This window comes from Vipera ursinii (genome assembly GCF_947247035.1).
Source record: "Vipera ursinii genome assembly, chromosome: 1".
In the NCBI taxonomy this organism is placed as follows: Eukaryota; Metazoa; Chordata; class Lepidosauria; order Squamata; family Viperidae; genus Vipera; species Vipera ursinii.
The window spans coordinates 138,826,294-138,840,426 of record NC_139512.1 but is presented as its reverse complement, the minus strand read 5'-3'; the positions used below and the strand labels follow the sequence as shown (position 1 = coordinate 138,840,426).

The window sequence follows — 14,133 nt, the reverse complement described above, 5'->3', positions numbered from 1 at the left end:
GAAAGCCAAGCTGTGTTTATAAATTCATCTTGGAAGTGAAACCATAGAGTGAGTTAATACTTCTCCTGTTTCAAAGGCTATATTAAAAGTACTCTAAAAAGGTGCTAATTAAATCTCCTGTTCAGCTTATGTCTAAAATTTGATCTTGTTTGAAGTATTATGCTTTTAATGTTTTTTTTATCTATACTAATGTTAATAGCATACAGCACTTAAATTTTCACTGCTTATGTTTCAATTCCAAAGTTGCATAAATTAAGTAAAAAAAAACTACCATTATTTTTTTTTCATATAGATGAAGAGCCATTCTTAATTCTGGCTGATCATCATGAAATACGAAAAATTAGTACTGATGGATCCAACTATACTTCAATGAAACAGGTATTCTCTAAGTCACTCAAAGGATCCCTAGACAGTGTACAGAAATCATAAATCTTTTTAAAAAGGTACAGTGACCATAAGCAGTACAGCATCATCATAAGGAAATGTCAATGCAGAAGTAAATAAAAACATTTTAGATGGGCAACAGGATTAACTCTTTTCCTCAAAGATTATATACCTAGCATATGAATATACATAGGGTGTACCACTGAAATCAGTTCTGTGTGCATATTACAACGAAAATTAGTTGCTTGCATAACTTGACAGGAGTTTCTTTAAGTGATTATGCTGTATTTTAATATACAAGTATTCTAATAATTGGAATTTTTATGGACATAGGGAAATAAAGCAATTTGTGATTTTTGGTTTTGAAACGTATTACGTATTTAAATGCAATTTTTGCAGGATTTTTAAGATGACATTTGCAGGCAAATACAGAACTAAAGAGAAAAGAATTTTTAAGTAAATAACATAATGATATTGACCAAGAACATACGGCTTTGCTCCCTTTTACTGAATAGATCTGTATTTATTTACTTTTACTTAATCCTACCTGTTGTTTTTTTTTTTCTTCAGTATTTTTATCAGTATTTCGGGTTTCAAATCGCAGGTTCCTCTGTAATTGTTTCTGAACACATTCTTGTGAAGAAAATGCTATCAACCTATTTTAAGTAACATGTGCAGCTTGACTAGATTTGGTGGGGATCCTGTAATCTAATCATGGTTATCAGCAGAAACTTCTTGTTAATTATCTACTGTGTTTTAGAGATTGAGAAGAACAAAAAGAACAAAGATTTAACCAGAAAGGCCCAAATATTCTTCTACTCAACTATAACTTAATGTTATAGTTACCAAATGTTACCTCCAGAAAATTGAAAAATTCTAATGCAAGATAGAGTTTCTTTACATAGCCCACCTAATACGGTTATAGTTCAAGCAGTCAAAGTATATTATATCCTTGAAAAATTAAATGTGTTGAATCATGAATATATGTTACTAATATACTTCTCAAAGACCACAAATGACCCCTCCTTTAGTATATTTCATGCAGAATCACTGCAATCTGCCAACCTCATGGTAGCCTACTTTGTGGGGAATTTAAAATAGCATGAATAAACCTACTCCATATCAAATTGAAAATACCTGGAGTGGATGCTCCATCCTGGCTTGAAGATCAGTATCTGAACACAATGATATTCAAGAAGTCTTTTCTTAAAAGTAGGCAGTTTGTAATGATATCTACAAAAACAGTTTTTAATCTCCCCATCCCTGAAAATGAATAATATAGTAGTTTGGCAGAAAAGATGGAGTAAGCAAATTACTGCAATCTGTCATTTTAGCAACAGCGTGTTTTGTATTTAAGGCTGGACAGTCTCCTGTAGCAAGGAAATATAGATTTGCACTGAGAAAAATATTTGTGATCTAAAATCACATCATTTTAGGTCATAATATAACTTATAAAGTAATAATTGAGTATTATTCCCTTCCTAAAATTTTAGAATGCTTCCTAATGCTACCAATTAATCAAGGAATACTATTCTAAATTCTTTTGGGGGAAGGAGAAAAACAGTAGAAGATGGAAGATGACTATGTCAGAAGGCCTCAAATTTTGATACTCCATGAATGAGCCAGGAAGATTGTGGAACAAGAAGGCACTGTAATCTCATATTAAACCTGGGGACTTATATTGTCCTATAAACTTCTCTGCAGCATTTTTAACCAAACAATAGGAATTTATAATTTTCAGAAGCCTCTTAATGTTAGACACTCAGCAGAGCTCATGAGGTCACAGCTAAAGCAAGCTTGATATCTATTTTAAAGTATCACAGATCAGCTGGTATTTCTAGCTGTATAAGGCAGTAGGCTGCAGTAACAATATACCTATTGTATACTGGTGATAAGAATGCTGGGGCCTTCCTTAGACCTTTGCCTCAGTATTTGTTTCACCTAATTATATTTCATCTTGAGAACTGAAGGGGGAGAGTAGTCTAGATTTAAAAGGAATTGGTAGTCCTGAAAGCTAGACTTGACAATAGAAGTTAAGCTTTAATCAAAGATATCTAGAAGAGAAACAGTCTTGACTTCCAACCTCTGAAGGATGAAAGGTTGAGTCAACCTCAAGCCCATGAAGATTGAACTCCAGACTGTGAGCAGAGTTAGCCTGTAATTCTGCATTCTAATTATTAATCACATTCTAATTACTGAGCCACCAGGGCTCATATATAAGAAGCCAAGGCCAATGTACATGGGAATGTACATGGGAAGCTCATCATCATGGAGGTCAGAGGGTCTTCCATTTTTAACACCTCATTAATTGATATTCTCCTACAGGTATTCTGTCTCCCACCTATCAAAAATTAAGATGGTTGGAGAATAGATACTGGTGGTTATATCTGCTTATATCTTCTCCCATTGACTGGTACTGGAAACTTGGCAGTATATTTGAAGGGGACAGCATTTTTTGTTGGTAAACCCTAATTTGCTTGTGAACATTTGGGAAAAATAGATATACCCCCCTTATAAGAATTTCCATTCATTGTAGGAATAGTTATCTTAACTATTAATTTGTTTACAGCAACTGCTGAGGTTATTTTTTTCTCTTTTAGGGCCTAAATAATGTGATTTCAGTAGACTTTGATTACAAAGAAGAGTTCATCTATTGGATTGATTCCAGCAGACCAAATGGAAGTAGGATTAACAGAATGAATCTGAATGGGAATGATCTCAAGGTGATTTGGAAGTAATCATGGATTTATAAATATTATGTGGATCAGTAGCTAATGTCATTATGTAGAAAGTCATTTGGATACTGGCACAGCTTAAGCCAGTAAAACTATTACCCATAAAAACAGATTTTGAGCTATTAGCTTTATTGTGAATACATACATTGAAACTATGGAATAGATTAACCATGATTAATTTAAATCAATTTATATAGAGTGTAACTAAGTCTGGATGAAACATTTTTCCCCACTCTACAGATCAAGTGATATTAAGTTGGACAACTGCAATTGTTTTCTTCGGTGATAAACACTTGAGGATCAAATACCACTTAAAAAGCATATATTTTTAGTTATATTTGTGCTAGTGTAAATCTTTAAGAATTTGTAGCTGCTCACACTATTCATTTATTAAATTTACATGCCAACCATCTCATAATTTGAGGCAACTCTGAGCAGATAATATAGATAGATGTGTGGTTGGCTTAGTCAATATATATTTTCTTTAATTTTCTTAATCTAAATATTAAACAATTGATATAAAACATGTAGCTTATTCAGAATATAGCATATTTTATAATATCTGTGACATTTGAGCTTCTAACTTATTTAAGAATTCTTGGTAATGATTCCCTGTTCTTTTGCTTTTTATTTCTAGACTTAATTTAGACTGCCAGATAAGGTTTGGTGTTTTTTTTTAAAAGAAGTTGATTTAATCACTGTAGAAACTGGTATCCAGGTGTATTCATATTTCAAATCAAAATTCATTTTGAACTATGATTTAATTAATGCCTGTATGCACAATGATGAGATAAACAATAATAGCATATTATGGAAAGTGAAATGAAATACAAAATCTATCTGTTGTCTGATTTAAACTATCAGACAGGTTGTGTTAAATGAAGAATATAGTGATTACAGTGAACAAAAATAAGAAAGCTTATGGGAAATACTCTCATATCTATTAAAGAAAGAATATATCTTCCATTTGTTTATGCAGGATTTTTTTTGTACTTCATATTTATGCAACTTTTCATTCAAAACCATTTGTGTTATTTTTACAGATCTCCCATCCTACTCAAAGCTAGACTTGTTAATGAGAGTTCTCAGGAAACCTAACTCATGCCAAGGTTTCTCAATGGATGCCAGAATTGAGATCAGCATTATATGTCAATCCATAACTACACTTTTCTGGTTTTGGAGCTGTCTCAAATCCATTTTCTTATTTTTGCACAATAGTTTTAGTTTTATTCACTAAACTGTTAGTGTGGTCATGGCTTTTTCAAGAGATAATGATGGAAACATTTTCGTTAGCTGGTTATGTATAAATAGCATTGATAATAAACAATTTTGCCTAGGAAGTTTTGTTGCTGTATAAGAAAAAAATAAATGTTTAATATCTCAGAGCAGATAATTGACCATATAAATTATATGAATGGACAGATAAATACTTCATCCAGATTCATTTTTTTCCTTACATTTCCTATAATCTGAAAGATTATACTACTATTTTTCCATGCACAAAGAAAACGTTGAATTTGTAGTTATAGCAGCAGCCAATGGCTTGACAAAACTGTCCATAGTAGCTTCATAGTGATAGTCTAAAATGGGGCTGCCTACCTTAACCTTTAGGAGCTGGAATTGGTGAAGATGCAAGAAACAGTGCAACAGTGCCATCTGGGTGCAGTTACCACTTGGAGTGCTTTGGCTGATGGCTTTTTGTTACCACTGCCCATTTCAGCCCATTTCGCTCTTGTTTATAAGAGTAAATCTTGGAAGTTTCCAATAGTTATCTCTGATATTTTCACTTCATTAATCATATTGCTGACTGCTGACTGTGTTGAAGAAAGGCAGGTAACTATGTTGTGTATTTGGATGTGAAGAAACCTCTAAGAATATGAGATAGGATGGGATTCTGCACATCAGAGAAAGAATTCATTGGGATATGTCTAAAGTGAATCTTTAGAGTGCAGTAATTATCTAATGAGAGCCAATTTGTTGTAGTAGTTAAGGCATAAGTTCTGAAACCAAGAGGCTCTTATCCTGTCTTAGCCACAAAGCCAGCTGGATGACATTGAGTCAGTCATTTTCACTCAGCCCTGAGAAGGAGGTAATGAAAAAGCTTGCCAAGAAAACTTGCAGGAATTTTTAATGGAGCTATGGAACCAGTTACTGGTTGAGCTCCGGACGGCGCCCGATCTGCGCTCCTTTCGCCGCAATCTGAAAACATACTTGTTCGAGCAAGCCGGCCTGGCCTGAGGGGGGATTGGTGGGGTTTTTTATTATTTTTATTGGGGTTTTTTACTATGTATCAATTGTATTTTAATCGGGCATGTATTTAATTATCTTTTAGTTTTTGTAAATTTCTGTGTTTTATTCTTGCCCTGTACACCGCCCTGAGTCCTCCGGGAGAAGGGCGGTATAGAAATATTAATAAATTAAATTAAATTAAATTAATGAAAGAAAAAAAAATGTAGTAAAACAGGAATAAAATTACCATATAATGCCATCTATTGTTGTTGGTTAATTGTAGTATGTTATAAGAATTAATATATTTTCTTTCAAATATTTTTCAGAATTAAGAACCTTCCAATTATATTAATTGTATTTGCCAGTGTAGTACAATTATTTACTCTCATCTCAGGGAAATGAAAATGGACTTTCCACCATTTTTTTCTATATGTTCTACTACTTATACAGTTTTCATTTCTCTAGGTAGTTCATAACACAGCTGTTCCTAATGCATTAGCAGTTGACTGGGTTGGAAAGAATCTCTATTGGTCTGACACAGAAAAAAGGATGATTGAAGTATCCAAAATCAATGGCTTGTATCCCACTGTTCTTGTGAGCAAAAGGGTGAAGTTTCCTAGAGATCTGTCTTTAGATCCTCAAATTGGGTATGGAGTTATCATACAAATTAATAGCGCAATTGATTGTTTCTGCTTTGGAGAATGTTTGTAAGAAAGTATATCCTTCTCAACAAGAGTAATGTTTAAAGGGAAACATTTTTGAAGTTAACGTAGTGGGAATTAATGAAATATAATGGAAATAATTGTTATATCTAATATTTGAAAATTTCAGGTTAAAATTTCAAATAATAATCACAAATTTGTCCAGCATAAATTTGAGCAATAATTTTGACAGCTAATAATAGGTGAATTGATTCAGCTGAATGATTTTTTTTAATATTATTTAAAAGCCATTAGCCACTATACATTGCCACTAAAGTTCCACATAACAGTGGATTATGTACAGGTAGCCAATGGAAATCACAATAATGTCAAATAATGCTATGTACATGATGTCATACAAATGGAATGAATTATATACAATATTATTGTAATACAAAACATGTATATAATTCATGCTGATAATGTCAAGATGCATGTGATATCCCTTGTCCCTTTCAGATACCCATTATTTTATTAGCTGTTCCATAGAAGTATGCCAGGCTAAAGCCTGGAAATTTGAGAATGCAAGAATGGTCACCCCAAAGAAGTGGTGCTTATAAACATTTGTTGAATTCATCTTTCATTAGATTGAAATCTAAACTCAAGACACCTTCTTGACTAATGTTCCTCATTCATTTGGTCTTTCCCCAAATGTTTGATGAGCAAAACCTTAATGAGCACTCTTTTTGTTTTAGACCCTCAATTGTATACTGAAGCCCTGTGACCAATACAATTTTCTTCATGTGATCTCTTAATTATGTTGATTGTCTTTTTCCTGACAAATATTTACTTTATTAATATCTTAAAATTTAGCAATCAGAAACTATACATAACTTCTATTACAGAAAGTGGATAGAAAATTGGGAACATAGGAACATCTAATAGTACCGATGGGAAAATTATATTGCACTTTCTATTTCCACCTATGCCTTCCTTTCCCTTAAACCTAGGGTAGCCCCCAAAGGATGCAGGATATTTTCAATATCAGAGAACACACTAAAAGTGTGTGGCCATTTTTATTTTTTACTTTTTAAATTATTTATTTTATTAAATGTATATGCCATCAGTCTCATGGTTTGAAGTGACTTTGAGAGGCTTACAATGTAACAAAACAAATACAAATATAAAACAATTACAAACATAAAAATAGATTTTCTTGGATAGGGAGGGGTTAATACATGTTGTAAGAATTGTGGAAAGTTGGCATACCTTTAAATTCAATATTTAAAGGACAAAGCATGACTGATTATTGAGCCACTACAGAAAATGGTTTGGGCAGTATTATTTGAGAATGTTTTGGTCATTGAAAAAAATGAGGGATACATTGGCTTATGGTTTGTGGATTATATGCCACTTTTAGCTCCAAATATTTTTTTCCATTCAGTGCTGAACATTGTAAATTTTTTTTATTGAAAAGTTTTAACATACATTTTATCTTTAACAATCCCCCCTCCCCCTCCCGTACCCATCCCTCCCTACCCCTCCCCCCCAACTTCCCAGAGCTAAGTACAAGGTATAAAAACAAAAAAAAAAAACAATCATGAACATCCATATGCTAACAACCATAAACTCTAAAATCTGTCACTCTCTAACTCATATAGGATAACTACAAACACTATTACTATTAAATATAAAAAAAGAAAAAAGAAAAAGAAAGGAAGACTTATTCAAATGCTACATGAAACTTTTTAGTCCCATATTTGTTCTGGATATACTCAATCCATTTTCTCCACTCCATAATATAACGTTCTTGCGAGTGATCTTTCAAATAAGCCGAGATCTTTGCCATCTCTGCCAGGTCAGAAACCTTTAAAGTCCATTCTTCTATAGTCGGCAGTTCCTCCTTCTTCCAATATTGACCTATTAAGAGTCTTGCTGCCATAATTAAATTCAACATCAGCTTAGTGTCCACAACCGTAGCATCTGTAATTATACCCAACAAAAAAAAGTTGCGGACAAAACTTTATCCTTTGCTTGAAAATCTTCTGCATGTTCCACCAAATTTTTATCCAAAAGGCCTTAACCTTTTTACAACTCCACCATATGTGAAAATATGTTGCATCTTCATCGCCACACCTCCAGCACTTGGGCTGATAATTCGGATACATACTTGCAAGCTTTTTAGGATCTAGATGCCATCTATAAAACATTTTATAAAAGTTCTCTCTTAAATTTTGAGCTTGTGTAAATTTTACGTTCCTCACCCAAATCTTTTCCCACGTGTCCATTGTAATAACTTCTTGGATGTTTTGGGCCCATTTTATCATACAATCTTTAACAAGTTCTGTTTCTGAGTCAATTTCTATCAATGCAAGATATATCCGTTTAATATGTGCTGGACCCTGCTTTCTAATTTGCTTTATCAGATTTTCATCAGTCATTGTAAAACCAGTTTTCTGATCTTCTTTCCACCTGGCCCGTAGCTGAATATATTGGAACCAAGTTTGAACAATCTTCTCATCTCGCAAGAGACTGTACGGTTTCAGACACCAGACATTTCTTTCCAAACTTAAAATCTCCTTATACGTGGTCACATCATGTTTAAAACCAACATTTATATTTTCTATTGCGTGTTTTGGGATTGCCCACAATGGTATCTTACAATCTAACTTATATCTATACTTCTTCCAAACTCTCAACAATGCCTGTCTTAAAATATGCACTTTAAATACATTATCTACCTTTTTATCATACAACAAATATGCATGCCAGCCAAACAACAAGTTGTGGCCCTCAAGATTTAATAATCTCTCTTGTGTCAAATTAATCCAATCACTTATTCCTGCTAACGCAGCAGCTTCATAATATAATTTAAAATTGGGCATTTTAAGACCACCTCTTTCACGAGTATCCTGCATAATCTTAAGTTTAACTCGTGGCCTTTTCCCTGCCCAAACAAATTTGTTGATACCTCGCTGCCATTCCTCCAGATTAGAATCTTTCTTAAGAACCGGTATCATTTGAAATAAGAATAAAAATTTAGGCAGGACATTCATTTTCACTGCTGCGATTCGCCCCAACAAAGACAATTGCAATTTTTCCCAGCTCTCCATTTCTTTTTGGATTTTTACCCGTAATCTTTCATAGTTATTTTTATATAACTTTGTATTAGAGGGTGACAAAAACACCCCCAAATATTTGACCCCCTGACAATCTCAAATCCAGTTAATCCTTCTAGAAGAGCCTTTTGCGATGCTGTCATATTTTTGGCCAAAATTTTAGTTTTTTGTGCATTAACTTTAAATCCAGAAACCTTCCCATATTGCATTATTATCTCCATCAGGTCCACAACAGAATTCTCCGGCTGGGTCACCGTAACAACCAGATCATCTGCGAACGCTCTCAATCTATAATCCTGATCTCTAATTTGTATACCCTTAATTCTTTCCGAACTCCGTATTTTTACCAATAATATCTCCAATGTTAACACAAATAACAAAGGCGATAACGGACACCCTTGCCTTGTGCCCTTCTCAATATTACAAACTTCAGTCAAACTATTGTTAACTATTATTCGGGCAGTTTGTTTTTGATATAATGCCCTAATTGGTTGCAAAAATTTATCCCCAAAATTCATTTTATCTAAAACTTTCATCAAAAATTTCCAATTCAATTGATCAAAAGCTTTTTCAGCATCTAAAAAAATTAGCGCCGCAGGGATCTGGTTATTCCTTTCCAAAAACTCTAACACATCAACTATATGCCTCACATTATTTTTCATTTGCCTACCACTGATAAACCCAGTTTGATCCCCATGAATCACCTGTTGCAGAACCCTCATCAGTCTATTAGCCAACACCTTAGCAAATATCTTATAATCTGTATTTAAAAGTGATATCGGTCTATAATTTTTTTCTTGAGTAGCATCTTGATCTTCCTTCGGAATCAAAGAAATAAAAGCAGTTCTCCAAGACCTTTCCCCCTCTCTGAATTATCTGAAACAGTTCCTTTAATGGCTTTATCAACTCCATTTGTAAATTTTTGTAATAAACCGCAGTCAAACCATCCGTACCTGGTGCTTTATCCAACTTCAATTCCTTAATTGCTGTAAGAATTTCTTCTTCTGTTATCAATTGGTTAATCTCCTCTTTTTGTGCCTGCGTAAGGACCGGGATGCTAGCATTCTCCAAATATACATCAATATCCTTTTCATTAATCTTCTCCTTAGCATATAACTTAGAATAAAAGTCCAGAAAGGCTTCCTTAATGAGATCCTGTTGAAACACAACCTTTCCCTTATGTTCAATTTTGTCTATATTAGAAGCCCTTTGCTTTTTCCTAAGTCTATAAGCTAGCCATCTACCTGGCTTATTAGCATTGCAAAAAGTATTATGCCTAGCAAACCGCAAATTGGTTGCCACTTGGTCAGCCATTAATTTGTCAAATTGTCCTCTTAATAGCTTAATAACCTCCTTAGTCTTCACATCCAATGGGTTCAAAATCAAGGCCTTTTCTTTTTCCCTAATTTCATTCTCCAATTCTTTCCTTCTGGCTTCCAAAGTACGTCTGTGTTTATTATTCATATATATCAACACCCCTCTCATATAGGCCTTGCTAGCATCCCAAACCATGTCCATAGAAGTATCCTTATTCATATTAATTTCAAAAAAATCCTTCATCCGCTGTTTATTCTTCCACATTTCTCTGATTTCTAAACAAATTCTCATTTACGCGCCACGAGCGCCTATCTCTAATGTCCTTATTGATCTCTAACCAAACTGGACTATGGTCAGAAATAGCTCTTGCACAGATCTTTACCTTCTTAATCCTAGAGAAAAAGTCATTAGTCAACAAAATAAAATCAATCCTGGAAAAAGATTGATGTCTATCAGAAAAAAAAGTATAATCCTTTTCATGCAGGTGGGTGTCACGCCAAATATCTCGCAGTTCCAAATCGTCCTTCATTTCAAAAAAATATTTAGGCAATCTGGCATGACTCGGAGCATGCTTAAAAGAACCAGCCTTGTCCATCTGTACATCCAAAACACCATTCCAATCCCCCATAAAAATAAACGATTTGTAATCCAATTGAGTAAGCTTTGTATGAAGTGAACTAAAAAAATCAGCTTGCTGTTGATTAGGAGCATACAATCCAACTAAAAGTGTTTTTTGCCTTCTAACAACAAATCTATCATAACATATCTTCCATGCTTATCTGCTTCAATTAATTCCGCTGTTAAGGCGCTTTTAACATAAACAACCACTCCATTTTTCTTATTCATCGCAGAGGCAACAAATTGCGTGCCCAACCTTGAGTTCGATAAATACTTTTGGTCCATAACCCTAATATGCGTTTCTTGCAAACATATAACATCAATCTTGAATTGTTTTAAATATTGAAAAACTTTCTTTCTCTTCTGTGGTGAATTTAGTCCATTAACATTCCAGGTTAGAAATTTAGTCGCCATACGTGGCATCCCGAAGCTGTTGGAGCACATCTTTAATAGCCCCTCTGTCTTCTTTGGGCCGCGCTCCTCCCACTGCTTCACTGTAAGTACGCTTTGAGAGTTCCATAAACTTCTGTTGGTCTTGCTCTTTTATTTGTTTTGCTCGTTTTAAAGCGTCACGCGTCACCCTCTGCTCTCCAGCAACAGCCGACGAGGCTATAATTTGATCCCCTCCAGCACCATTCTCCTCTTTTCCACCTTCGGCCTCTTGGGGTTTCCCTTCTCCAAGTCCCTTTGCAGCTTCCAGAAGTGATAGTGGGGTCGCTTTTAAAACATTATTGTAGAAGTCACGCGCCTGTGTCACAGTCACCAGACGGTATCTTTTACCTTCATGCATCACCACCAATCCGACAGGAATCTCCCATCTAAACTTTATTTCACGTTGCTTAAGTTCTTGCACGAGAAATGCAAAATCTTTCCTTCTCCTTAAAATCTTTGGAGGAATTTCTTTTAAAACCAAAACTTCTTGGTCAGCAATCACAACTTTAGTATCATAAGCGGCTTGAATAACTTCATCTCTGGTTTCTCTCTTTATAAAATAAGCCACCACATCTCTAGGTATCTTTCTCTGTCTAGCAATCCATGAGTTAACACGAAAAACTTTATCCATGCATCCCTTTATTTCAGATGCTGGCTGACCCAATACTTCTTCCAAAGCCTCAGAAATCAGCTGCTTTAGGTCTTCTTTAGGATTCTCTTTTAAGCCCCTGATTCTAATAGCATGCTGCATCTGGTGATACTGGACAAGACCCAATTCTCCGTCCATTTTATCCCTTAAATCTTCATTCTCCAATACCTTTACTTCTAATATAGCATTCTTTTGACTCAGATCCTCCACTTTTTCGTCCAAACTTTGCACACATTCAGCCACTCTTTCCACTGTAGACAAAATGTCTACCCTCATCGCACTAAACTTCTCTTCTATCCTCTCCTCCAATTTCTCCAGTTTCTCCTCCACCTTTGCCAACTTGTCACCCAGCATTTCTGATATTACCTGGGATTGTTTTTCCAAAGCATCTTCTAAATCCTTCGATGTCAATGCAGCAGGAGGAAGCAAAGCTTGCAACGATGTCTGTTGCACCGGGGAAGTTCCCGCACTCCGAAGAGTTTTTGAGGGAGGTTTAGCCGCGATCTTTTCACTTTCACTTGTTGCGCACTTTCACTTTAAGTTTATAAAGTCCATTAAGCTAGAGAGTAAGAATAAAAGTCCTCTTCACCTTGACCTCCTGTACCGCTCTGCCTGCTCCTTTTTATTCCAAGGTCTTTCCTTCTGGCAGGGGTGGTCGCAAACGCCTGGCTCTGCTCCAAAAATCCCGGAGCAGAGACGCTGAACAGCTGGGAGCAACCCAGGCTACGGGGGAGTTCAATCCTTCAGCCGCCCAAGCTTTAAGCTCAGGCTGCCCCGGAGAACTCAACCCCTACCTGGGGCCTCACCCCCTCCTCTTCTCCCGAGGAGGGGGCTTCAAATCCACCCAAACAGCTGATCGGCGCTGTTTCGGGTGAAAACAACTCAGCTGAGCAGCGGGCAGCCCGAAACGGCTGTCTCCGGCGCTGCGCCGCCACCGGAAGTCTCCTGAACATTGTAAATTAATTTGAACAGAGAAAGAGTTTGATGTAATGGACTATCATAAGAAAAGATACAGGAGAGAATGGAACATTTTAAAAAAAGTAAATCCATTGTACACTTTTTTGCCATATTATCTCTTGCTTTATGGTGAATTTATGAAGTGAATTCAGCAAAAGAAACATAACTCTGACCTTAAGGTTTTGACCAACATTAAGCCCATTATCAACTCTTGAGAAAGAATAGAGTCTTTCAGTTATGAATTAGCAGCTATCAACTTAGCTCATTGATAGTGTACAATGTGATACTTGAAAATAAATGCTACATACAGCTTTGTAAATTGTAACATTTCCAATTATACAGTTAGTATGATTATGTTACATAGTAACATCATATTTATGAATTTTGTTTCCTAGGTATTTGTACTGGATTGATTGCTGTGAATATCCTCATATTGGTCGAGTTGGCATGGATGGCTCTAATCAGACAGTTGTGATAGAAACACAGATATCTAGACCCACGGCTCTTACAATAGACTATGTAAACAGAAGATTTTACTGGGCTGATGAAAATCATATTGAATTTGCTAATATGGATGGCACCCGCAGAAATAAAGGTTAGTTACACTCCAAGAAACTATTACAGCCTGTTCTTTTGCCAATTTTTTTGTATTCAAAAATATTATTTTATAATCTACATTTTCTCAAATAATACAAATGCCTCAAGTTAGGTGCCGTAGACAATTTACTCCATAAATTATATTAAAAGATCAATTTGCTTGTCATTTTCACCTAAACACTTCCTTACTTTTTGATGCATGATCTTTGGACATTCCTGTACATGAACATTTTATGTGGAAAAAATAAATAATAAAACATATTGTGTTTGGCCTATGAGGTTTGATTTTGGATACACATTGTACATGAAGAAGCTAAGGACAATATATATGCATAGTATGAAAAGCACTTTCCTTTGTAAAATAGTTCATGCTTGAATTCATTGTCCTAGTTAATAAATTGATGTTTTCATTTGCAACATGGTGTTATTTAAAAGTGATATATTTACTTGGAAAT

At 35.0% G+C, this 14,133-nt stretch overlaps 1 protein-coding gene across 1 annotated transcript in view; it reads left to right on the top strand.

Moving 5' to 3' along the window:
- LRP1B (LDL receptor related protein 1B) overlaps positions 1 to 14,133 on the top strand; it is a gene marked incomplete at both ends in the record, with an annotated part of 936,568 nt that overhangs the window by 823,333 nt on the left and 99,102 nt on the right. The window contains 4 exon segments of the mRNA XM_083348746.1: positions 293 to 378; positions 2,985 to 3,107; positions 5,814 to 5,995; positions 13,477 to 13,676. Of these exon segments, the coding sequence (XP_083204872.1) occupies positions 293 to 378; positions 2,985 to 3,107; positions 5,814 to 5,995; positions 13,477 to 13,676 (591 nt within the window).